General features: G+C 38.1%; 1 protein-coding gene across 10 annotated transcripts in view; it reads right to left on the reverse strand.

The window, feature by feature from the left end:
• Nucleotides 1–26,977, reverse strand: part of BICD1 (BICD cargo adaptor 1) — a 193,648-nt gene that overhangs the window by 94,312 nt on the left and 72,359 nt on the right. For all 10 annotated transcript variants that reach the window (XM_063446766.1, XM_063446765.1, XM_063446768.1 and 7 more), the window contains exons 3-4: nt 7,237–7,389; nt 1,718–2,155 (exon numbers count right to left, since the gene is read on the reverse strand). In XM_063446766.1, coding sequence (XP_063302836.1) covers nt 1,718–2,155; nt 7,237–7,389 — 591 coding nt within the window. The remainder of the gene's footprint in view (nt 1–1,717; nt 2,156–7,236; nt 7,390–26,977) is intronic.

Consider the following 26,977-nt stretch of genomic DNA (forward strand, 5'->3'; position numbering starts at 1 on the left):
AGGGAAGTGCTCATGCCATTGTACAGAACACTGGTGAGACCTCACTTGGAGTACTGTACACAGTACTGGAGACCCTATCTTCAGAAGGATATTGATACCTTAGAGAGAGTTCAAAGAAGGGCTACTAAACTGGTTCATGGATTGCAGGATAAAACTTACCAGGAAAGGTTAAAGGATCTTAACATGTATAGCTTGGAGGAAAGACGAGACAGGGGGGATATGATAGAAACATTTAAATACATAAAGGGAATCAACACAGTAAAGGAGGAGACTATATTTAAAAGAAGAAAAACTACCACAACAAGAGGACATAGTCTTAAATTAGAGGGACAAAGGTTTAAAAATAATATCAGGAAGTATTACTTTACTGAGAGGGTAGTGGATGCATGGAATAGCCTTCCAGCTGAAGTGGTAGAGGTTGACACAGTAAAGGAGTTTAAGCATGCGTGGGAAAGGCATAAGGCTATCCAAACTATAAGATAAGGCCAGGGACTAATGAAAGTATTTAGAAAACTGGGCAGACTAGATGGGCCGAATGGTTCTTATCTGCCGTCACATTCTATGTTTCTATGTTTCTATGTTTCTATACATTTCTTCACTATCTGGCAATCTATGTATAACTGTGGGTGTGGTAGATGTCAAGTCTAGCATAGTACCAACTGTAAAGATTGGCAGGAAAGGGACTGTTGTCATGGTTATGGCTATCCTACCAAATACCAGTGAAGTCACATCTATAATTACAACATATGGTTACATTCTGCATAAAAATTGAGGATGTTAAATGGGAGCTTAGAGAAGCATTAATGTCGATAGATGAGATACATTTAGTCACTGGCTTGTGAAGCACCAGTATAGTAAGTGATACAATATGATACAAGAGACAATTACCGGGAATATATCCAGACTTGGCCTCTAATGGGTTGGTGGCATTTTCTCTTAGAAATCTTTTCTTCAGTTATATCACAAAAATAATTATTTTGAACCAAACTGATTCCTCTTCTGCAACTGTCACTAGTCTAATACTTCCCTTACCTTTTTGTGTCAATTTACCCCACTCCTCCAGAATGTAAGCTCATTGAGCAGGGCCCTCAACCCCTCTGTCCAACTTGTCTGGTTACAACTACATGTCTGTTCGTCCACCCATTGTAAAGCGCTGTGGAATTTGATGGCGCTATATAAATAACATAATAATAATAATAATAATAATAATCACCATCATCATCCTCACATCCAACTAAAAGTAACTGCCTTCCTTCATTTTAAAATTGATGTTAGTAAACAGGAATGTAATGACAGAGTTTGGACTCAAGCTTGTGTTTTCCAAAGGGAGTCTGGACAGATTAATGTAACAACATTTCACAACCAGGCTGGGAACCAGATAGAACTGCATCTAGTTTTGGCAAACACCAAGGTTCTCTATTGACCAATCACCACTGAGAACTCAGAGAGAAGTGTAGAACGATCAAAATATAAAAATCCCACTTGTGTTTTCAAGGGAAAATCTGAATGATTATATGTGCTCCACACACTTACACGACTCAGGGTAAGCCCACCAGTTACAGACACCAAGCATGCAGTATTGTTGGTCTTTGATGATCATTGGAGAACAATGATCTGGCATAAGAAGACAACTAAATGAATCTTATAAAACCTGATAAATGAAAAAGAGGAGGGATAATTGTGATAAATAGAGCATACTTTTATTGATTGATCTTACCTGAATAAGTTGCTGTTTAAGTTTCTGCATCTCAGAAATATTCAACTCACTGAAAAGATCTGAGACGGGATGCATCGAATCTCCCTTCCTCGCGGCCTGAGTCCGATAATCACCATTTAGCTTGACGATGGGGGGATGTACATGACCATTCATCTTATCTTCATTGTTGGACTCATTGCTGTCCTCTGAAAACTTGAGCCCATCTACTGCTATGTTAATATGGTTATTATACATGCTATCGTTAATATTAATATACTGAGAAAGCTCTTTTCTCAAACAGTTCTTTTGTTCCCTCTCATTCTTTAAAGTCTCCAGAGCTTCTTCGAGTTGATGGTCAGAAATCTCTTTCAATCGAATGGCATCTTCCAGTTGACTATTGAGTAACACAGTGTCCTCTTCGAGTCGTTTAATCTCGTGTTTCAAACCTTCATATTCAACCTGCATCACAAAAAAGAAACAGTTAAAATACATAAACACATAGACAGCTTTATATCTATCTATCTATCTATCTATCTATCTGTCTGTCTGTCTGTCTGTCTGTCTATCTGTCTGTCTGTCTGTCTATCTATCTATCTATCTATCTATCTATCAGTCTGTCTATCTATCTGTCTGCCAGTCTGTCTATCATCTATGTATCTATCTAACCGGTCTGTCTGTTTCTCTGTCTTTATATATGTGTCTATACACCAATCCCCCCCCGTTCAAATATTATTTTATAAAACATGTCACAGTCGTCAAGTGTTATGTTTTTACTGTAATTACAAACTACAAACTAGAGAGCAAATTACAAGATTACAAGATTTTTACAGTTACAATATATTTGTAGTCCTTGTGCTGAGGAGGAACTGGTTATCATGTTAAATGAAGTGAGTGAAGGCCATGAGAACCGACTATTGAAGCAGAGAGATGTCTGAAGAAACAGTTTATCACTCCGTTATCATGTAGACCTTCGTAAACGGGAGTCACTGGAATGGTATGTAGAAATAATAGAGATAAAATTTAGACCTCTCTTTCTACTAATAAAAATGATAGGTGTATTGTTGGTGTTAAATGCTAGAAGTAATGTTCTATCATTCTCTCACTATACATGACCAAACATACATGCCAAGCAGTACAAAGTGGCTACTGTTGTTGCGACTGGTAGTTTTGATCCATATATAGTGCCCACTGTTATTGCCCTGAAAAATTGGCATTTGTTTATTTATAAAAAAAAATAAAAATGTAAATACTTTATTTTGGTGTGGATGTGACGAAATGTTTTAGCTGTGTTGTACATGGCATATAGAAAATAAAAAAAAATATATAGAGAAGTTTTACAATAAACAGAAAACAGATAAGTGCATTTTTGACGGTAAGCATTCCAATGTCTGTGTTGATAATATCCCGTCAATAAACTCGGTAAGGTTTGCTATGAAAGCACTCTCGGATAGACAAACGGGTTAGACATAGCTAATACCAATTCCAATTTTGTAAAGCTCTATAGCCTTTTGTTGCACATCACAGCTATATGGCATGGTTTTACTCATTGTAATGAATGACAAAGGGAAGGTCTCCTATGTGTTACCTATTTATCCCCTGTGTAACAGGAAGTCATGTACTAAAAAATGTAAAATATAAATGGGAATAAACTTAAAATATATTATTCTCATCTGAATTCATAGGGGTTCCAATAATTGTGCTTTAAGTCTATTTTAAAAAGTTTTTATTATTTAATTTTTTTTGTGATAAACCTGTGTTGTGTTTGCAATTGTTAGATATCCAAGAGAACTGAGTATTTTTGTGTATATTTTTGAACAAAAGATCAAAAGGTTAAACACTAAAGACACATGTTCACAGATTTCTCTGCTCATATTTACCAAGGGTGTCAATATTAATGCAGGGAACTGTTTGCTACCAGATAAGGCGTACTATGAAATGTGGTAAAAAAAAAGCCATTAACGACTATAGAAATCTGTGCAAAAAAAAAAAAAGCCCTATTTATGAGCTGCATTGAGGTCAAACTCAAGGCAAAATGTTAGTAAATACTGGCAAATATTTGCCTCCCACAATGTGACTAACCCTGCTCTAAACTCACTTATAAGACCAAAACCCTAAACCCACACTGACCCCTCCTCTTCTGCCCATGGAACTAAACACAACACAAAATAAAATACAATTAAGTTGCATTAAAACAAATGAAAACACATGAATACACAAACAAGAATATAATCCAAAATATGATCCAAAAATATAATCCGGAAATGTCTAATCCTGACCTGACTAAGGATCTGATGAAAATGAGAGATGGGGTGCCGGGGGGATACTACATGACATACGTACAGATTGCATTATGAGCCATGAGTACCTTTTACGGTGCTTCTAATTTGGGATTTTGGTTCTTGTCTATCTTTGTATTTCACAATTACTATACGCATCCCTCCTATTGTGTACCGTTGTATTCTATTTTTCTGACAATAAAGGATTGAACAGCATGGGATAGTGTATAACATTGTTGCAATACTTTAAATTGTGCAAATAAGGAGAGAATAAACAAAAAAAATACAAATTCTGTAAATTTGCAGGTTATATTTTTCTATGTTCCTTGATCAGCATTCTCGACACAAAATCACTGTTTTGCTCTTGAGCGAGTCTTCTTCTCTCTGCATATATTATATGTATATACTCCTTGTATGACTGACTGCTGACACACATAGTACGCTTGGCGTAGAGATATTTCTGTAACACTGTGTGATATCCAATTACAAACAGGGCTGACACAACACTTTACAAACCCCTACGTCGTAGATTCTCCTCAGCGTGGACAGTTATAATATAGACTTTATATATAGACTTAAAACTCCCCACTGATTTACGCAAATTCCAGAATTTCTGTAGCGCAACATATTTTTTTTTCACTTAAGGTCCTGCATAAAATGCACAATAGTAATTGTTTTTTATATATACATATGTACTATATCTGTGTGTGCTGGTGTGTGTGTGTGTGTATACATGCATGTGTATATGTACACTAACTGATTAAAACAAGTGAAGGTCATGTGTGAGGACAATCTGTTAGCAAATAATTACTGGCATTATATAAGGGCTTCGCTTAAATAAACCGATAATTATCTAAAGGTCCATAGGGGAAATATACAGAGATGCCTTTATCGTGTTTTGCTAACACATGTCTAACATTACGAATGTGTTGTCTAATAAATAAATAAATATGTGTACCAATGCAAAATACTCTGAACAACCAATCTCTAGAAATAAAGATTTAAAAAAAAAACAGTTTAACCTTCCTACATTTGAAACTGTTACAAGTGAAATAAAAAAGTAAATAGGTATAATATAGTCAATTATCTACTCGAGATATTTTGTTACCAGCATTTTACCATTAGTGAAAAATGCCAACTAATTGGACGCCCTCATTGGGTTAATCTCCTGAGGAAAGAATTTTAATTGTTAAGACATTCCCATTGGAAAAAAAATCTCCTTTTTGAATGAAATGTGATATGTCTTCTAATTAAACTCTTGTGTGCTGATACAAACCTTTAGCTTTGTAGAGACTTTTAAAGCGATTTATATTAGATTGCCCCTCCATAGGGATCTGTGTTTGCTTCAGTCCGTGTTTAGATCTAGATTTAGTTTAGATCTAAATGCTTAAGGTGTATGTCTGTATCAGGAATATATGTTAGAAATACTACGGATATTATTCTCATTGTTCTGTCTACAAAGACATAACTGCACCTGAGCAAGTACATTTTTCTGATTGTTTTATATTTTATTTACAATTTTTTATTGTTATATGAATATATATTATTATCCAAGTAGTTACACAATGTAAATTAGAAAAATGGATATTAATATATCGCTGAAACAGAGAGAGTTTGAAGTAAAATAAGCAGTAACAAAGATAGTGCCTCAGTCTTCTAAGATTTCTCATATACCGTAACGTTGTCACTACATGTTGTCTTATACTCAATGACTGGGATACGAATGTGGTGCAAATGGTGTATGAATAGACAGGTCACTGACATTGTCATATGGTCCTAAGACAAACAGTAAACAGAGGTTAACTGTCAAACTGAACAAATAAATAAATTAATTAAATAGAGGGAATTAATTGTAGCATGTTGCACATTCTATACACACATTCACATTAGATATGGATATCTGGATTGATTGAGTAAAGGTAACCGATGACTTTCACATCACATGACTTTCTTTTTCTGAGAATTCTGGAATGTTGATCTGAACCAATAGGAATCATATGGATGTTCTTTATTGAAGTGGAGTGTTGGGTGTAGCTTTGTAAACACTCTGATTTTATATACAAAGACTACGTCTCTCCCATCCATCGTCCTTGAACATTCTTTGATATTTTATTACATATTAGCAATTGTAAGCATCATAAACCCAAAGTAAACACAAGTTTGATGTGTATGGATATTTCTAACTGACACACAGAAGCATTATACTATATATGTAAATTAGCATCACGGCGAGCCATCCAACAAGAAGAAGAAGGCGAGAAATAAGTATTATAAAAAGGGATCTGGTCGTAGTGGTCCTCACCTTTTAACCTTGAAATGCAAAATACTGCAGTTTTTTTTTTTTTAAAGGATCACTATAGTGTCAGGAAAACAAACTTGTTTTACTGACAATATATAACCCTTAGGTCCCCCCACCCCCACCCTCAGCTCCCGAGAGCTGCGCGCGCATTCAAACAGTCGATAGAAAATAATTTCTCAATGCTTTCCTATGGACGTTCTGCACGGTGAATGCGATTTTCGCATCCAGCGTCGCAGAAGCGCCTCTAGCGGCTGTCAAGAAGACAGCCATTAGAGGCTGGATTAACCCTGCCATGTAAACATAGCAGGTTCTCTGAAACTGCTATGTGTACATCTGAAGGGTTAAATCCTGAGGGACCTGGCACCCAGACCACTTCATTGACCTGAAGTGGTCTGGGTGACTATAGTATCCCTTTAAATAGTAATGTTTACAATGCACGGTTAAATCCACCTGTAGTAAAATCCTGGTTGCAAAACAAGAAAGTCTATAGGAAAGTATTGAATACATTGCTTTACCATGGGGAAGCTTAAATGCATGCGCGGCATTCACCACACAGGCATATCAGGCTCCCAGTGCATTTCTATGGAATTGACCAAGCTTCCTCGATGTCGCAAGAGGTGGAGAGGTGAGCTTGGTGCTGGAAAATGTTAAATAAAACTCAAGGATCTTAATACCACTAGGGACAGGGGCACTATTGCGTTAGGAATACAGGCTTTTAATCCAGAAATGGCCAATACCCAAACTTGTTGCCATTTACCAGTCACAAGCTTTACGTCACTCTTACCCTCCCAAAAGCTCTACCTCAGGCTTATCCCCAGACAAGGTCTAACTTGACCATGTGTCCATACATAAGTCGCTAACTACACTAACGTTGTTATTCCGAATGTCACACCATTGTATTATAGCAATAGTGATACTCATCATTTTCAAGTTGACAATTCTAAAATGAATCAAACTATTTGTACCTGATTTTGTTTCAGGGTAGACACCAGTTTCTGTAAAGTGATATTCTCCTCTTCAAGCTCAGTGTAATCCTGAAGAAGTCTGGCTTCCCGGAACTTGTATTCCCGAATTTCATCTTTCATTCGCATCCTTTGCAGTTCCAGAATTTCATTACTCTATAGAAAACAAAAACATTGAAAAAAATTAGAAATGCGCTGGTAAAATTCACTAAATGTGATCAATTGAAATCTAAATCATTTATATTCTCAGCTGAACAACTTTGGCCTTAATTTAGCAAATAAATGTTATATTATGTTCAAACTTCTGCATTTTTATTTATTTATTTTTAAATCATTTTTATTTTAAAAAGTTATAAAAAATATATAAAAAGGTGTAGATAAGGGGTAACAAAGTATTAATTAGCACACACACTTCATAGGCCATTTGCCTATTCCATAACGTTTTACCTATTTATTTAAAAAAAAAAATTATATTATGAGAAAACCACTGATCAGACTCAAGCTGACAATTCATAGCAGATATAAACAGATAGTCACTAGTTAAAACTAAAAAGTATGAACAGAAATATGAAGACTAGAGGGACAGGGCAAACCTGACCTAGAAGTCAAGAGGAACTAAGTGGATAATGCCCAAAACTAAAAAGTACTTGGCTTATTTAGCTCCGAGGTAGCTACCTCTCAGGCCTCTTCTCTGGCTTATATACACGTTTTTTTTTGTTTTGATATTTTGACTGAAATGGTCCCTGAGGAAGTCGTGCATTTGGAAAGATGAAACGCGTTGGACCTGCTGATACTTATGCATTATCACTTTATGGAATAAATCTTTATTACCTAATCCAATGTACCCAGTCATCCAAGGATAATAGCTATACAAGAGCAGAGGAGAGTGGTGTATAACCAGCCCCCCAGGACATCGAGGAGGGGTAATATTTTGAATGCAATATTTGTGATATCCTGTGAGTGCACTTAATGTTATTGTGGACATACACATTGTTACAGTATTATGCTAGGGTCAGTTCTTGTGTATCTCTTTAGGATTCAGCTGTAACCCCATATCTACTGTATATGTGAATTTTTACCTGAACTTTGCTTGAGTGTTTTGTTTTTTTGATACTCAGTTGTTAAATAACCCTAGAATGTAAATAACCCTAGAACCAATCTATGTCAGTTCACTTCACAACTGTCAGCTGACACCTCAAAGTTTAAATATCTATTCAAAAATCAATATTTGGTTATTTTTACCAAGGATAAGAACAGAAGGAGTATATTTGCTCGATATATACAACACGTTGCTACAGCAAACATATCACATTTAATTTCACTGGCATTATGCAGTTACATCCAATAACAACCATAACTAAAATCTGGAGCAATCGGTTGCCAAACAGAAGTGATATGGCGCTTAGCAAGGATTTAAAAAAGAGAAAATCATCTCCCTAGATAACAGATTAACTGGAAATTAAATGGAAGAACACAGATTTTTAAAAAGGTAGAGCTTGTCTTAGTTCAGTAGATAAGATGCCAAATACCAGAATATTGCCGTATGCAAACATACATTTTTTTTATTGGACTAACATAATACTTAAAAGACAAGCTTTCGAGAGTTTTCCTCTCTTCCCCAGGTCTGAAGCAATTTAAGCAAAAAGGTATCATTTGAACTATGATATATATATATATATATAATATATATATATAATGCCACAATACTCTGGTATATACATATATATAATTGGGTCTGCTGTTGTAGTAGCATTCAAGCAGGTACCAATCTGTGTATGGCTTGGATTGACTACAAGAAAGCCTATGACACAATGCCACACACATGGATACTGCAATGCTTGGCTCTCTACAAGGTCAGCAAGACAATAAGAGTCTTCATCAAGAACTCGATGGGCAAGTGGAAAACAACTCTAGAAGCCAATTCAAGAACAATAACTCAAGTGAACATTAAATGTGGCATATACCAAGGTGATGCGCTATCCCCAATGCTGTTCTGCATAGGCTTCAATCCCCTTAGCCAGATCATCAAGAAGAGTGGATACGGATAGCAACATCCAAGTACCTCCAAATAATAAGTCAGGTCCTGAAGTCCCAGCTCAATGGCAAGAACAAGATCCAAGTCATCAAAACATATGCCCTACCGGTCATCAGGTACCCAGCTGGAATAATAACCTGTCCAAGAGAAGAACTGGTCACCATGGATGTCAAGACCAGGAAACTAGTCACGATGAGTGGAGGATTCCACCCAAAATCCAGCACCCAGAGACTGTACACATGCCGGAAGGAAGGAGGTTGGGGCCTGATGAGTGTCAAGGTCACAGTCCTGGATGAAACACAGAGCATCCACAGGTTCATCACGATGGCTCCCAAAGATGAACTGCTAAGGGAATGCCTGAGACTTCCACAGATCGAGGTGGCAGAAAAAGAGGAGGTTCCTTGGCAAGATAAACCTCTCCATGGGGTGTACCACTGGCAGATAGTGGATGTGGCTCACATGACAAGACCCTACTGGTGGTTGGAAAAGGCAGGACTGAATGACAGCACTGAGGCACTAATTCTAGCAGTACAAGACCCTGGTAGCTGGAATCTACCACACCAGGCAAGACCCAAGGTGCAGACTGTATAAAAAGGCCTCTGAGGCAGTCCAGCACCGAGTAGCCAGATGCAAGATGTTAGCAGGAACAGCATACATGTTGAAACACAACCAAGTTACTGGAATTGTGTACTGAAACATCTGCACAGAATATGGATTGGACCTGCCTAAGTCTAGATGGGAGATACCACAAAGGGTAGTTGAGAATGACAGGGCCAAGATCCTGTGGGACTTCAAGATTCAGACAGACAAGCAAGTGCATGCTGGCCAACCAACCAGACATTGTGGTGGTAGAAAAGGAACGAAAGACTGCAGTTGTGGTGGATGTGGCAATACCCAGTGACTACAACATCAGGAAGAAGGAACATGAGAAGGTGAACAAATACCAAGGACTGAAAGAACTAGAAAGGATGTGGAAGGCAATAGTAGTCCCAGTTGTGATAGGAGCACTCGGAGGTGTGACTCCCAAGTTGGGGGAGTGGCTTCACCAGATTCCAGGTGGGACAAGATTGCTGTCCAGAAGAGTGCAGCTCTAGGAACAGCTAAGATACTGCACAGAACCCTCAAACTCCCAGGCCTCTGGTAGAGGACCCGAGAATGAGGAATAAACGTACCACCCAGGAGGGGGGAGAAAATCAATTTTTATATATATATATGCTACAGTATGTTTATTTATGCTTTATATCTTTGTTTCTTTCTTTCTTTCTTTTTTTTTTTTGTACAAATATCCTCCAGGTGAAAACTCTTTTATTCGTAATGCATATTTTACTTATACAAGCTCAAGTATTTTTTTGTCTTGTGTAAAATTATTGCAAAAAGTTCAATAAATTATGATTTTAGAAAAAAGACTGGTGCACATTGGTTGGCTTAAGAAAACAGAGAGAGGTTGTCTGCAGTTCTTGTGGTTTTATTGGGTATCATAAATTGTAATTATCTCTTGGAGAAAAAAAACAAACCATTTATTTGAAAGTTCTTATCTAATACAGAGAAAAAAAAAGACACTGGGAAACTAACCGTTACTTATAAAGACAAACTAATTTCAAGAAAATGTGCAGTTTGTAACTTACCATCGTTATACAGTATATTTACAAATGAAAGCAAAATGACACGTATGAGTAGAATTTCAATTCTGAAATTATATACATGCAATAACAGGGTTATTCAAAGTGAATTTAAAAAATATTTAAAATTCAAATTAAAGATAGCCAAATAGGAAATCTAAGCCACCAATTGCTTCTGGGCTAGATACTTTGCCTTAAATTTGAAATTCACTTTGAAATAACTTAGAATTTTCTGTTCAGTGAATAACCTTGTAGGATTTTGATAAAATAATTGGATTCCTAAATCTGCATTTACTCCAATGCTTTCAGTACTAAAAACGGAAGTACTAGATATATTATTATGACTGCCAGTAATTATCTAATATCCTTTTTATCGGACTAACAGAATTTTGAAATAGAAAACATTCGGAGATCCTCCCTTTATCAATGCTAAAGCATTTCTCATTTTGTCATTGAGAAATGCTGTAGACTTGATAAAGGCTGGATCTCCAAAATGTTCTGAAAGTACAGTCAAGAGGGTATTACAAGACACTAGATGCATCACTTATTTAACTTCTGGATTACTAGACTATTATGGCTAATATTTTAACTCCAATATTGTCAGACAGATAGATAGATAAAGGAATTCCCTAAAATTAGATTTCAGGATATTGGGATCCCAAACACCAGATTGTTTTGCAGGTAATTCCCACCAGGTACCCCTTAGAAGAGTCCTCAGCACTCTCGTATAACCCACACAGCTGAACAGCAGTTTCCGTGGAGGGATATTTGACCAGGAACGATCTCGGGAAGAGCAATAAGACACACTCAGTAACGGTATCTCCAAACAACTTCAACTTTATTGTGTACAGAGCGTAACTTATATAGGTAAAAAGCAATTACACAAGGCGGATATAAAAAAAAATTAGAAAAGTTCAGCTTGACTGAGCTATAAATCACATGTTTAAATAACCTTGAAAAGTTAAACTCTCAGGCATATACAGGGAGTGCAGAATTATTAGGCAAGTTGTATTTTTGAGGATTAATTTTATTATTGAACAACAACCATGTTCTCAATGAACCCAAAAAACTCATTAATATCAAAGCTGAATATTTGTGGAAGTAGTTTTTAGTTTGTTTTTACTTATAGCTATTTTAGGGGGATATCTGTGTGTGCAGGTGACTATTACTGTGCATAATTATTAGGCAGCTTAACAAAAAACAAATATATACCCATTTCAATTATTTATTTTTACCAGTGAAACCAATATAACATCTCAACATTCACAAATATACATTTCTCACATTCAAACACATAACAAAAACAAATCAGTGACCAATATAGCCACCTTTCTTTGCAAGGACACTCAAAAGCCTGCCATCCATGGATTCTGTCAGTGTTTTGATCTGTTCACCATCAACATTGCGTGCAGCAGCAACCACAGCCTCCCAGACACTGTTCAGAGAGGTGTACTGTTTTCCCTCCTTGTAAATCTCACATTTGATGATGGACCACAGGTTCTCAATGGGGTTCAGATCAGGTGAACAAGGAGGCCATGTCATTAGATTTTCTTATTTTATACCCTTTCTTGCCAGCCACGCTGTGGAGTACTTGGACGCCTGTGATGGAGCATTGTCCTGCATGAAAATCATGTTTTTCTTGAAGGATGCAGACTTCTTCCTGTACCACTGCTTGAAGAAGGTGTCTTCCAGAAACTGGGAGTTGAGCTTGAAAAGGCCCCACAAGCTCATCTTTGATGATACCAGCCCAAACCAGTACTCCACCTCCACCTTGCTGGCGTCTGAGTCGGACTGGAGCTCTCTGCCCTTTACCAATCCAGCCACGGGCCCATCCATCTGGCCCATCAAGACTCACTCTCATTTCATCAGTCCATAAAACCTTAGAAAAATCAGTCTTGAGATATTTCTTGGCCCAGTCTTGACGTTTCAGCTTGTGTGTCTTGTTCAGTGGTGGTCGTCTTTCAGCCTTTCTTACCTTGGCCATGTCTCTGAGTATTGCACACCTTGTGCTTTTGGGCACTCCAGTGATGTTGCAGCTCTGAAATATGGCCAAACTGGTGGCAAGTGGCATCCTGGCAGCTGCACGCTTGACTTTTCTCAGTTCATGGGCAGTTATTTTGCGCCTTGGTTTCTCCACACGCTTCTTGCGACCCTGTTGACTATTTTGAATGAAACGCTTGATTGTTCGATGATCACGCTTCAGAAGCTTTGCAATTTTAAGAGTGCTGCATCCCTCTGCAAGATATCTCACTATTTTTGACTTTTCTGAGCCTGTCAAGTCCTTCTTTTGACCCATTTTGCCAAAGGAAAGGAAGTTGCCTAATAATTATGCACACCTGATATAGGGTGTTGATGTCATTAGACCACACCCCTTCTCATTACAGAGATGCACATCACCTAATATGCTTAATTGGTAGTAGGCTTTCGAGCCTATACAGCTTGGAGTAAGACAACATGCATAAAGAGGATGATGTGGTCAAAATACTAATTTGCCTAATAATTCTGCACGCAGTGTAGAATCTGAAGGTAACAAGCTGCTTGAACCAGCTACTTGGACACATTCTATAAACTTTACACAGGTAAATAGATAGATAGACAGACAGACAGACAGACAGAGCCCATGAACATTCTAATACAAACTATACGCACAATTCATTTTCTGATTTATTACACAAGCAACAATGTTTGTAAAGTTTGTAAACGAAGTTTGGCTTAACATCAGTAATGAGTTAGAGTTGATTTAAAAATCTCATGGTCATTGGATATGTTTTAACATTAATGAATTATTGAATTTATTTCCTAAATACAATGTTTTTATTAAAAAAAATCTAAACATAAAAATGCTGCAGATTTTACTAATCTTAGTTTGCTAAACTGATTTTTATTTATTTACTCCCTGGTATCTGATTTTCTGATGCCCCAAAATTCGAAGTCAAAGTTAGAGAATATCCGCAGCTGTTCAAACTTTCTTATTCCTCTGACACTATACTTCTCTGTCTCTTGGCTTGAACATTCTGAAGTTGTTATTAGAATTGGTGTCAAGAGGTTTGTTAACTAGAAGCTAAACAAGTAAAGTGAAATAGCAGGATGTATGAGCTAATTCAAAGCAGCCACCAGGGGGCAGTACAACTTTGTTGACGACCTCTGATTATTGGGTTCAGATGTAGTAAAGCGGTGGTCCATAATTTACTGCTTGTCAATCCAGTTCATACAAGGCAGAGCCAGGGCAAACATTGCAAATGAACAGGAGAAATAAAAACATTGTTTAATTTCATCTCTTCTCTTTATTCTCTCTAAGCTGACTGAGAGCTGCAAAGGACAGAGCTTATAGCAATTATTATTATTATTATTATTATTATTTATATAGCGCCAACAGATTCTGCAGCGCTGTATGACAACGATTGACAGGGAACTAAGATGTAGGCGCTTAATTGCAGAATAAAGCATTGTGGGTTTCTATATATATATATTTTCTTTTTTTTCACACAACACAAATACATATTTGTAACATATATAGAAAAGTGAACATAATATTAAAAAAATCCTGAGAATTGACAGTTCCTTTTAAAAGGAATTTTAAATTGTAACATTGTAACATTTCATTGCTTGTGTTTTGAGCATAATATGTTTTAGAATGCCCGCAGCTTCTTCCTGATTGATTGATTGATTGGATTTATTTTATATTGAAAGTTTCTGAGGAGATGGTTCTGGAATCAGGTGATAAATCTAGGAATAAAATAAATGGTTTGGCCAAATATATATGGACACTACTAATTATTAAGTTCAGGAGTTTCAGGCACAACCACTGCTAACAGATAAATAAAACCAAGCACTTACAATCTCCATAGACAAACATACACTATGCCGTAATGATGAGCTCAGTGTTTATATTCTTTCATTTCATTGGCTGCTGATCTATGATGTCTTTTTGGCGCCAATTTTAATTGTTAAGATACCTATATAAACTCTGATCAGCCATGTCTTAAATTCTATCCCATTTGAAAAAGCCCAAGTGGCGAAACGCGTTATGGTTATTTTGAATGTGCACTCTTTTCAATAAAAGGCTTTTTGGTTACAATTTTGTGCCAATCATCTTTTTAATACACATTTTCATATTTGGAATTTTTTATCTGGCTTCCTTTTACCCTTGTGTGACTCCAAGTATATCCAAGGTGGGGATCATACCACCAACGCAGTTGACCTGCACTTTACTTGTGAGTACATTTTTATTTATGTTTATTGCATATTTTACTTTACTGACAGCACTATTAGTTGTCTTTATATATATATATATATATATATATATATATAAAAAATATATCCAAGATAGCACTCCAGGGACTTGTATAAAAATTAACTTTTATTACCTTCCAGTAAAAACAGCGAAAATCAACGTTTCCGCTTGATCTCCTCAAGCTTTCGTCAGGATACACTGTGCACAACACAAAACCCCACATATATAGCATATAATAAATTAGTTACTCACCACACCTGTGTTGCCTCCGATCCCATGGACGCACGGACCGAGACTGACGCCGGCTGCCCGGAAACCGTCAGCAGCCGTGCGACGTCGCGTTCAATGACGCGGCCAGGGGTCGTTACCATGGCGACCTATAAACATAGTGCCGAAACAATTATTTACAAGTATAAATAAAAACAAATTCCACTCTAGCATAATGGAGGATATAACCCAATACATATAAAGTCACAGGCTAAGTAAACAGACAAAACCAGTCTCACTCCAACAGCTACGATTAGTGAAGCATATCGGAGGTATTATACGAAATAAAGGGGGAACATATACTTAATATTGGACTGTTATCATGATCAGTGCAGTGTAGCCACATCGACTTCAAAAGCTTAATAACAAACAATGGTCTATATCAGAGAATCTAGCGATCAAAAAATCCCAGTGCCTTTTGTACCATAGCACAGGGCTAGGGAGGGAGCAAACTAAACCTCACTATTGGGCAGAGGGTCTTTTACCCACCACAGAAGATTGAAACCATGGGCCAACAATTCTCCGTGAACTGATACGGAACCACAGGTCCAGTATAAGAGTGGCCTATAGGGATCGAAAATCTGACCTCCCTGTGGCCAAACATTTTTTGGAGAAAGGCCATACACTACCAACTTTGAAGCTGATGGCGATTGACCACATACCACCACCGAGACGAGGGGGAGGCCGTAGTAAGATGCTTCTACAGCGTGAATTATACTGGATCAGAACTTTGAGAACAGTATACCCGGATGGGCTTAATGAAAAATATACCCTTTCTGCATTCTTATAAGTTCATGGATGGTATTATGAGACAAGTGATGTCATGCCCACCCTGGGGGATGGGCTTACAGTTGCTTTGTTCTCTAACACATCCAATACTATTTTGGTCATGTATAATCACGTATGTGAGATGATGATATGGTGCCCACCCAGGGGGATAGGCTACCAGTCCATGCACTCACAGTGATCATGTGCTTACTGAGGATTACGTTAAAGATCCTTGTTTAATATAGATGATCATGTAATGTTCCTTCTTTTTTTCTTTTTGTAGCCCACATATTCATGAGTAGAGGGATATATGGGTCAGTAAATCTGGGAGTGTCTATTAGTCTTGCTTCCCTCAGTCCCTATATTGTATTATATCTAGATTGATTTATTGGTATAATCTGAATTTTTTGTATTTTTTGATTTCATTTTTTGTTATTCTTTAGGTCCAATACTGTGGCTATTCACTCTAAACAAGCTATGGCTGCAAAAGTTATAGAATTGTTGGCCCATGGATTCAATCTTCTGTGGTGGGTAAAAGACCCTCTGCCAATAGTGAGGTTTAGTTTGCTCCCTCCCTAGCCCTGTGCTATGGTACAAAAGGCACTGGGATTTTTTGATCGCTAGATTCTCTGATATAGACCATTGTTTGTTATTAAGCTTTTGAAGTCGATGTGGCTACACTGCACTGATCATGATAACAGTCCAATATTAAGTATATGTTCCCCCTTTATTTCGTATAATACCTCCGATATGCTTCACTAATCGTAGCTGTTGGAGTGAGACTGGTTTTGTCTGTTTACTTAGCCTGTGACTTTATATGTATTGGGTTATATCCTCCATTATGCTAGAGTGGAATTTGTTTTTATTTATACTTGTAAATAATTGTTTCGGCACTATGTTTATAGGTCGCCATGGTAACGACCCCTGGCCGCGTCATTGAACGCGACGTCGCACGGCTGCTGACGGTTTCCGGGCAGCCGGCGTCAGTCTCGGTCCGTGCGTCCATGGGATCGGAGGCAACACAGGTGTGGTGAGTAACTAATTTATTATATGCTATATATGTGGGGTTTTGTGTTGTGCACAGTGTATCCTGACGAAAGCTTGAGGAGATCAAGCTGAAACGTTGATTTTCGCTGTTTTTACTGGAAGGTAATAAAAGTTAATTTGTATACAAGTCCCTGGAGTGCTATCTTGGATATATTTTTTGAATTTTGGCTGACAAGCACCGGGCATCTACCATTTACACAGGAGGAGTGCAAGATTATCTTTTGTTTTATATATATATATATATATATATATTAAAATGTAGTCCATACGGTAAAAAATACCCTTTGTTGCTGGATGCAGACCCAGATTATCTTGTGTGTGTTCTGCCGGGAAGACTGGTTGCTCAACCTTCAAGCATCCAACCTTTGTGTACAGGACTTTAATACATGTAGATTGTAAGTTCCCATGGGAATAGGACTCTAAACTCCTTCTGTATTTGTTTGTCAAATGTTGTAATGTCTCTTCGATGCATTGTATCTTTGTCTGTTTACTTGTATCAATTGTACCCATGCACACCTCTGCGGAATGCGCTGGCGCTTTACAAATAATGTATTATAATTATAATGATAATGCATTTTTGCAGTTTTTATAAGCTAAACAGTGATTAATGTTAAATTGAAGACCAAAATGTAAAATCAGTGTTAAAAAAAGCCAAGCCATGACTGTAGCACACAGAATGTTACCAAATCAGCTATGTTTGCCAAAATGTTGAAGTTCTTTAGGTCTTTAATTTACTATAACTCAAAGGTTAGTGAACAGCCCAAAAGTCTTCAACAGGATTCACCTCAGTTTGTAAAGAAAAGGCCAGACAAGGCAGGCACACCTTATTGCAGGGCAAATTAGTCCCCCATTGAGGTCCCTAGCTGCCCTTTTTGCATCCGTTTTGGTTAGTCATCATATTGGTTAAAGATAAAAAATGTGAACAAAAAAAAAAGAAACGGTTTAACACACTGATGTTAATTTAGTGTAGTATCCTTTAAATAGAAAAGTGCTTCATTTGCCATGGATTTTTATTAATTTATCAATATCCGATTTCGTCCGCAACCTCTGCAGTGCTGGGGAGCCCAATTGAACGACATGTACACAATGCTAATTCAAAAGGACTATGATTTATTAGTGTCACAGATCAGTATATGAAATGAGTATTATACATGCCCCTTATTGGATGATCCAATAGGATACTAACACATAAGTTCTTAAAGGAGCTTAAAAGGAAATAGGAGGTGGTTGAAAGATACACACATTCTTGCAGTTTTCGGAATATAGGGGGGAAGGTAACTACAGTACTAACAGATGGACACGGCCATACAAAGAAAGGATACTAATGTATACGGATTACAGCGAACACCCTCTCTACAGTGAACAGAATTTAGCTTGTTAGTCTAGGGACTTATTCACTAAATGTCGCTAAACACAAAACTGAAAAAAGTAAAATGCCTTCAACTGGTTTTAGTTGTAGTAACCCCCTGTGTGCTCTTTATCTGGTCTATTTGTGAATTTAAAAAAATATATATAATCACAGTTTGACAGGAGCTGCAGGAGAGGTAAGTAAGAGCGCTGCCAGCCCCCTCCTACACAGTGCCCATCCACTGGACCACCAGGGAGTGAGAACCCCCCTCCCTGGACAGCTAACAAGCAGGGAATGGGGACGAAAAAAAAACAACATTTAAATAATATAATATTTTATTAATAATAATAATAATAATAATAATAAAAACAAGTATTAAAATAATTGTAAAAAAATAATAATAAAAATGCCCACCCCCCACCAAGGCTCTGCAACACACACACACACACACACACTCACACTGCATTCATATACACACACTGCATTCATACACTCACACTGCATTCATACTCACACTGCATTCATACACACACACTGTACTCATACACACACTGCATTCATACACACTGCACTCATACACACACACTGCATTCATACACACACACTGCACTCATACACACACTGCACTCATACACACACACTGCATTCATACACACACACTGCATTCATTATATACACACACTGTAAATAAATATTTAATTAATATAATTTTTTGGGGATCTAATTTTATTTAGAAATTTACCAGTAGCTGCTGCATTTCCCACCCTAGTCTTATACTCGAGTCAATAAGTTTTCCCAGTTTTTGGGGGTAAAATTAGGGGCCTCGGCTTATATTCGAGTATATACGGTAATGAATGGACACATTTATAAAGATGTGCTCATTGAGCTAAAAAATAACCAATATTAAATAGGTAGTACTATCAGTGGTAACTTCAGGTACATGCATTAATACTAGTATAAGTACTTCAGAATTATAAACGCATACCTTTTGATTTAGCTAATAATCAGTACGGAATCATGTGGGATTAAGTATGTAGAAAATCTCATGGTTGCAACTGTGCCTCAGGCCCATCTGTTATCCAAATTATATGGACTTAAGAAAAAATCCTATGGCGAGGGCTCAATGCGCGTGATAGGTCATATATGTGAACTTTCAAGATAGCCTTAAAGGCGAGTCTCAGTACACAGTGTATCGCTTATGTATGTCTGGTTGTTCATTTTCCTTTGCTCTTTTCTATTTCCTGTGTGTTTTTCCTAACAATAAAAAGGATGTATTACGAAGAGCTAAATCAATATACAGGGTTACAGCTGTGAACATTGTGCCTTAACGTATGAGAAGAAGGATACAGCGCAAGGGTAGCTCGTATGTTAGTCGCCACCTGGTTGCCCATGGTTACTTATGATTTGTCATGGGACAAAAATGGTGTCATTAACTAGGTCGTGTGATCTACTCCATTCTGCTGTTGGGGTTATGGATCCACAGCCCAGATCCACAGCCCAGACTATATGTTTTTGACATCCACCAACCAGACGGCCTCTGCACCTCCACTGTCCCAGAAGAGTCTCGGTAAATCAGACATGGTGCCTCCGTGTCCCCCTCTATCGCCGGCCACTTCTCCTAAGCATAGTCCATACGGCCCCGTGGCCCCGCGGCCACCGGTCCGCCGCAGGCCCCAACAGACCAGACCGGCCGGGCTCACAGCAACTGGGAGCAACACCCTCCAGGTCCCCCCCCCTCAGTCTGTGCCACGAGGCTTTCATCTTTTAGTTATTCTGACATCATTCGGTGATCTCTACATCCCAGTAAGTGAGCTAGACGACTGGCTTCCTGAACAAACTATCTTCATGTGATTTAGTGTTTATTATATTATTTATAATACAGCTCTCAGTTTTATATTTTATGTCTGTGAAAAGTATATTCTTTTTTCTCTTTTGATTTTACCCCTGTACGAAAGCCACAGGTGGCACAAATAGAGGGTATGTTCTATAGGGTATCAATTATACACCTCTCCACCAGCTTACAGACAGGCTTTATTTACATACAGTCACAGCTCCCAAAGCATTGATAAAATATCATTATCTGTACGCTTTGTTCTTACAGTAGCTGCACATTAAATCCGCCTCCTGCTGCTCCCTCGGGGCTGTTGCTATTTTTGGAAAGCATTCTGGAGATTTTGGCAAAGAGATGTCATTTTTGATTGGGAAAATCAGACATAAAACATTCTCGCGTGAAGGCAATTGTCACTCCTGGAAATAAACTGCATCGTTATCAAAACTGGGAGGGGATCAGCACGCAAAATAAAATCCAAGTAATGAAATGGAAAACTGAACCGAACTGCAACATATTTACTAAATGTAGGGTATTTGGAGCAAGGAAAAGGATTGAAAGATTGTTTACTTATAATAAAAGGTTTACTTATTAATTATTTTTGAAGTCATGGTGGTAGGAGTCTGGATGTGCATTGTTTGGGCTTGAAAGATATTTTTTCATTGTGTGCGGGCAAGTTGCACCACTAGCACATGTGACTTTGCAGCAACTCTGCACCGGGCTGCCTAATGTGAATTCTGTGCATATTTCACGTTTATTGTCAGCGAGCACGGTGCTCTGCCGACAGACATAACAGCTTCTTCCTTGCATAGTGAAGCTCTTAATTTCACAGGCAGCCCTCCAGACCACCAGGGAAACCTCTGGACCACAAGAACGGCATGTGCAATGGTTGAACAAGTGTATACAGGATTGCGGGGTATATGTGCAGACCCTGATAATCGTGTATGCATACATGAGTGCCGCATTGAAGGGCTTAAAGATCTCCAGAAATGTGTAACTGACTGACATTGGTGTGGTGTGAGCCGGATCTGTCATTATTGCGAATGCAGAGCACAACAAGAGGGAACAAATTCACAATAATCTTCATAGCATATTGTGCATTCACAGACTTTTTCACATATTACTTTTGTGGACCCAGGACATACCTGAAAACTAGAGAAATCTCAATCTATTCTTACTGGTAAAATGTTTTATAAATAAATAATATGTACGCTTTACAATACTTAATTGTATCCAGTATCTCAGGCAAGCATGCCATGAGCTCCTCATTGATATAGACCAGGAGTAGGCAGCCTTCGGTACTCCAGATTTTGTAGACTACATCTTCGATAATGCTCTTACAGCCATAATTCTGGCAAAGCATCAGGGGAGATGAAGTCCACAACAGCTGAAGTGCTGAAGGCTGCCTACCCCTGGCATAGTTCTTTGAGATCGAAAGACTAGGGTGGTATGATATGTTCCTTGCTTTATATATCTCCATTTTATCATGTTATAATATCTCCATTTATGAACATATTCTGCAGTTCTAAAATGTTCTTCGCAAATTATAACTCTTTGACCCAGAGTCTCAGATCAGTAATTAAAATGACACATTTGGAAACAATTCCAAATTTAACGTATTTTATTAAATTGTAATTACCATAGATGATTATTAGTGTGCAGTGGCAAGCCTTAAAAGGGTTGCTCAACCTTCATGACCTGCTTTTAGAAGTGGTCATTGTGCAAGCAATCGGTATGTGCAGCGTGGTGTAGCGTTCACTGATAGAGAAGTATTACATAAAAAATTGGAGGATCACTGCGTTTATTTATGAGAAGCACTTAATTGAACTGCGGACCAGAAGAGGATGATGTGGCGTGACAATGATATGGCGTGGAAAGGATCGAGATCTTGTCCACACGCTGGTTTCAATGCACATTTTAATTGGGGTGGAAGGGATAGACTAAACATCAAGCAGAGTTGCTGAAGGACCACAACTACATAATCTCCAGCCGGAGGAAGTCCCAGCATTCTGCCCGATTGCCTTGAAATTACATCCATTCCATCCCTTGGGGGTAGGAAAAAAGAACCTCTTTGCATTTCCTGTATCATGCGTGTAACCCAGGCTTCTAGCATTTAAAAGCTCTATTCTCCTTGACTCGTTAACAATTACCTCTGATTGGTATTCCAAGCAACGACAAACACATCACGTTTTTGTTTTGTTTCTTAGTGAATGACATAACTTACACTCCAGTCACTTTACCTAATAGCAAAAGAATGCTAAGTAAAGTCTCGAGATGTGAGGCCCATTTAGTAATAATTTACTCTTTATATGCTGGAGTGGGGAAGTCTGTCTGTCTATTTAAAATTAAATATAGGAAAACTGTTGGGCAAAGTGCAAAGTTTACTAAGATTAGTGACATTTTCCAATACTAGGTATTCAATAAACCTCTAATAATAATTGAATTTAATTCGGACGAGCGATAAATAACTAATATCTATAGGTTTTATTTTTATTTTTTTAATTCTGTAACATTTTTATTTTTAAATTGTTATGTTATTTTATATGCCAGGATGGGTGCTAATTTGTGTGTATTCCTCATTCTTGGGTCCTCTACCAGAGGCCTGGGAGTCTCAAGGTTCTGCGCAGTATCTTAGCTGTTCCTAGAACTGCACTCTTTTGGACAGCAATTTCAGATGTCCTACCTGGAGTCTATTGTTATGGGCAAATGCAAATATTACAAGTTTTAAACTGTGTACTTTGTCTTTAAGAGATAATGCAAACTGATAAGGTGTTTGAAATTGAACATGTTGTTTTTCATACATGTTTAACCAATTACCTCTTACCTACTTTCAGTGCATAATATGTTTACGCCAATTTGTCTTAGCTTAATACAAAACAAGTAATGCAATAACATCTTCAAGGCTATGCTACATCATCAGACTTTGAGACGCCATCTTGTCCTAAGTCAGGGAATATCCCATGATGTGTGCACTCTTATATTTTAGTATAAACAATAAATAAGATGTCTAGGTCACATGTCACATATATATATACACAGGCACGTTTTATAACTGCCCCTCTACTTTTGTCCCTGATCCCTTACGTGCCCCCCCAACTATGAATCCTGGAGACGCCACAGGTCCGCCCGATATTGCTTCCAATATTAACAAGCCATTAAACAGTACTCCCGATATTGCTCCTGATATTGGCAAGTCATCAAACAACCCTCCCGATATTGCTTCCAATATTGACATGCCATTATTATTATTATTTTATTATTTAAGTAGTGCCATCAGATTCCGTAGCGCTGTAGAATGGGTGGTCTAACAGACATGTAATTGTAACCAGACAACTGGACGTAAAGTAACAGAGAGGTGGAGGGCCCTGCTCAATGAGCTTATATTCTAGAGGGAGTGGGGTATAGTGACACAAAGGGTAAAAGTAGGGGTACAAAGTAGGTTGTTAGAAAAGTATTCACTGAGGGCTTAGTAAGTGATTTTTGAAAGTGGCAGGAGAGGAGTCAAGGGCTGTGGGGGATAAAAACCTGCTAACTGTTTAATTGATATGCTTTCTTGAAGAAGTACGTTTTCAATGATTTTGTGAATGAGTGGAGATTGGGTGAAAGTCTTACGGAGAAGGAAAGGGAGTTCCACAGAAGAGGTGCAGCCCTGGAGAAATCTTGGAGGCAAGCATTAGAGGTGGGAGTACGGACAGAGGATATACGTAGGTCTTTGGCAGAGCATTGATCCAACATCTATACGTAGGTCTTTGGCAGAGGCATCAAGCATTCCTTCCGATATTGCTTCCAATATTAACAAGCCATCAAACAGTCCTTCCGATATTGCTTCCAATATTAACAAGCCATCAAACAGTCCTTCCGATATTGCTTCCAATATTAACAAGCCATCAAACAGTCCTTCCGATATTACTTCCAATATTAACAAACCATCAAACATTCCTTCCGATATTGCTTCCAATATTAACAAGCCATCAAACATTCCTTCCGATATTGCTTCCAATATAAACAAGCCATCAAACAGTCCTTCCGATATTGCTTCCAATATAAACAAGCCATCAAACAGTCCTTCCGATATTGCTTCCAATATTAACAAACCATCAAACAGTCCTTCCGATATTGCTTCCAATATTAACAAACCATCAAACAGTCCTTCCGATATTGCTTCCAATATTAACAAACCATCAAACAGTCCTTCCGATATTGCTTCCAATATTAACAAACCATCAAACAGTCCTTCCGATATTGCTTCCAATATTAACAAACCATCAAACAGTCCTTCCGATATTGCTTCCAATATTAACAAACCATCAAACAGTCCTTCCGATATTGCTTCCAATATTAACAAACCATCAAACATTCCTTCCGATATTGCTTCCAATATTAACAAGCCATCAAACAGTCCTTCCGATATTGCTTCCAATATTAACAAGCCAAAGACAAAAAAAGTTAAAAGAATATGAATTTCTTGCATGGAATCATAAAGAAGTCCTAATGACTGCACGTACACACCTAAAACATTTGCCAACACAAGTGCATTCTGCTCACTCTGAAGCTTAGCTGTGGATTTGACGATCACAAAGAAAGGGCTATAGTGCTGTCTGACCTCGCTGTGCCCTCTGACTGCCAGATACCACGGGAGCAAGCACCGGACGCTGACCCTGGATCTATCATCACATCTGTGTAGCTTAATGTAAATGTAGCTATCCAATAAAAACAAGGATTACAACATACTGCAACTTTAATAACAATATTAATAATAATAATTCTGCAATTTTATTGCAATTTTGTAATTAACTGTATTGATAAAATAATGCATTCTCCACCTACCAGCATTGGCTGAATATTTGGAGCACTCTCATGCGTTGTTCCGTTCTGGCAGTCTAACCCACTCCCATTACTCTCAGCCAAGCAGTTCTGTCAAGGTTAAATTAAAGCGATATAGGCGCACCGTCAAACAATCCTTTCAGTATTGCTCCCATATTTTGCATGCCATCAAACAGCCCTCCCGACTTTGCTAATGATATTGATTTGGCAGATCATCAAGTAGTCCTACCGATATTGCACCCCGTGTTTATTTCTGATATTGGTCCATGCCATCACACAGTCCTTCCGATATTGCTCCTGATATTGGCATGCCATCACACAGTCCTTCCGATATTGCTCTCGATATTGGCATACCGTCACACAGTACTTCCGATATTGCTCCTGATATTGGCATGCCATCACACAGTCCTTCCGATATTGCTCTCGATATTGGCATACCGTCACACAGTACTTCCGATATTGCTCCTGATATTGGCATGCCATCACACAGTCCTTCCGATATTGCTTTCGATATTGGCATACCATCACACAGTACTTCCGATATTGCTCCTGATATTGGCATACCATTACAAAGTCCTTCCGATATTGCTCTAGATATTGGCATACCATTACACAGTCCTTCCGATATTGCTCTAGATATTGGCATACCATCACACAGTACTTCCTATATTGCTCCTGATATTGGCATACCATCACACAGTCCTTCCGATATTGCTCTAGATATTGGCATACCATCACACAGTCTTTCCGACATTGCTCCTGACATTGGCATGCCATCACACAGTCCTTCCGATATTGCTCTCGATATTGGCATGCCATCACACAGTCCTTCCAATATTGCTCCTGATATTGGCATGCCATCACACAGTCCTTCCGAAATTGCTCTCGATATTGACATGCCATCACACAGTCCTTCCTATATTGCTCTCGATATTGGCATGCCATCACACAGTCCTTCCTATATTGCTCTCGATATTGACATGCCATCACACAGTCCTTCCTATATTGCTCTCGATATTGGCATGCCATCACACAGTCCTTCCGATATTGCTCTCGATATTGGCATGCCCTAAAACAGTTTTCCTGATATTGCTGGCTGCCTACATGCTAGGCCTTTTTGTTAGTCATGTGGCTGACTCTAGTCTGAAACCTATAAAGCCTGACTTCCATGTGTATCCCTTGGTGGTTCCTCTTGGTCAGAAATTGCGTCCCTTAGTGTTGTCTTGCATTTTGGTGAGACCTTGTCCTGTATTACTTATCTCTATCTGTCCTTTTGTAGTTTGCCATTTATATTATGTTTCAGGTATCCTGGCCTTGGCTGGTTATATTATGATATTGACCTCAGATACCCCACTTGTTGAACCACATTATCCTATTTATTTTTTATTTCCACTCAGGTTTCATTATGTCTGGCCACTCTCAGGATAGGTAGTACATCTTGTTCTCCTCGTCTACCTTTCTTAATTTCTTGCAGCTTCTGACCTATACAAGCTGGGTGTTACTCCTGACAGCCCTGATAGTGAGATGACAAACTGATTTTTCCAGGAACAATTATATATATAGTAAGGGCGATACTTACTGTTATTGCAATTTAAACAGATACTAACATTGTTTGGTCAGATTTCATTCTCATTCTCCCCATGGTACATTTGTACCTTTCCTATCCACAGACTGCTTTCTCTCCTTACTTGACTACATCTGCTTATGGTAATTTATGTCTGCATAAACTTTGGAACTTTGGAAGTGTTCTGCATTCAGTGTGTGAGTGTGAGGT

This window comes from Pelobates fuscus, chromosome 3 (assembly GCF_036172605.1).
Source record: "Pelobates fuscus isolate aPelFus1 chromosome 3, aPelFus1.pri, whole genome shotgun sequence".
NCBI lineage: Eukaryota > Metazoa > Chordata > Amphibia > Anura > Pelobatidae > Pelobates > Pelobates fuscus.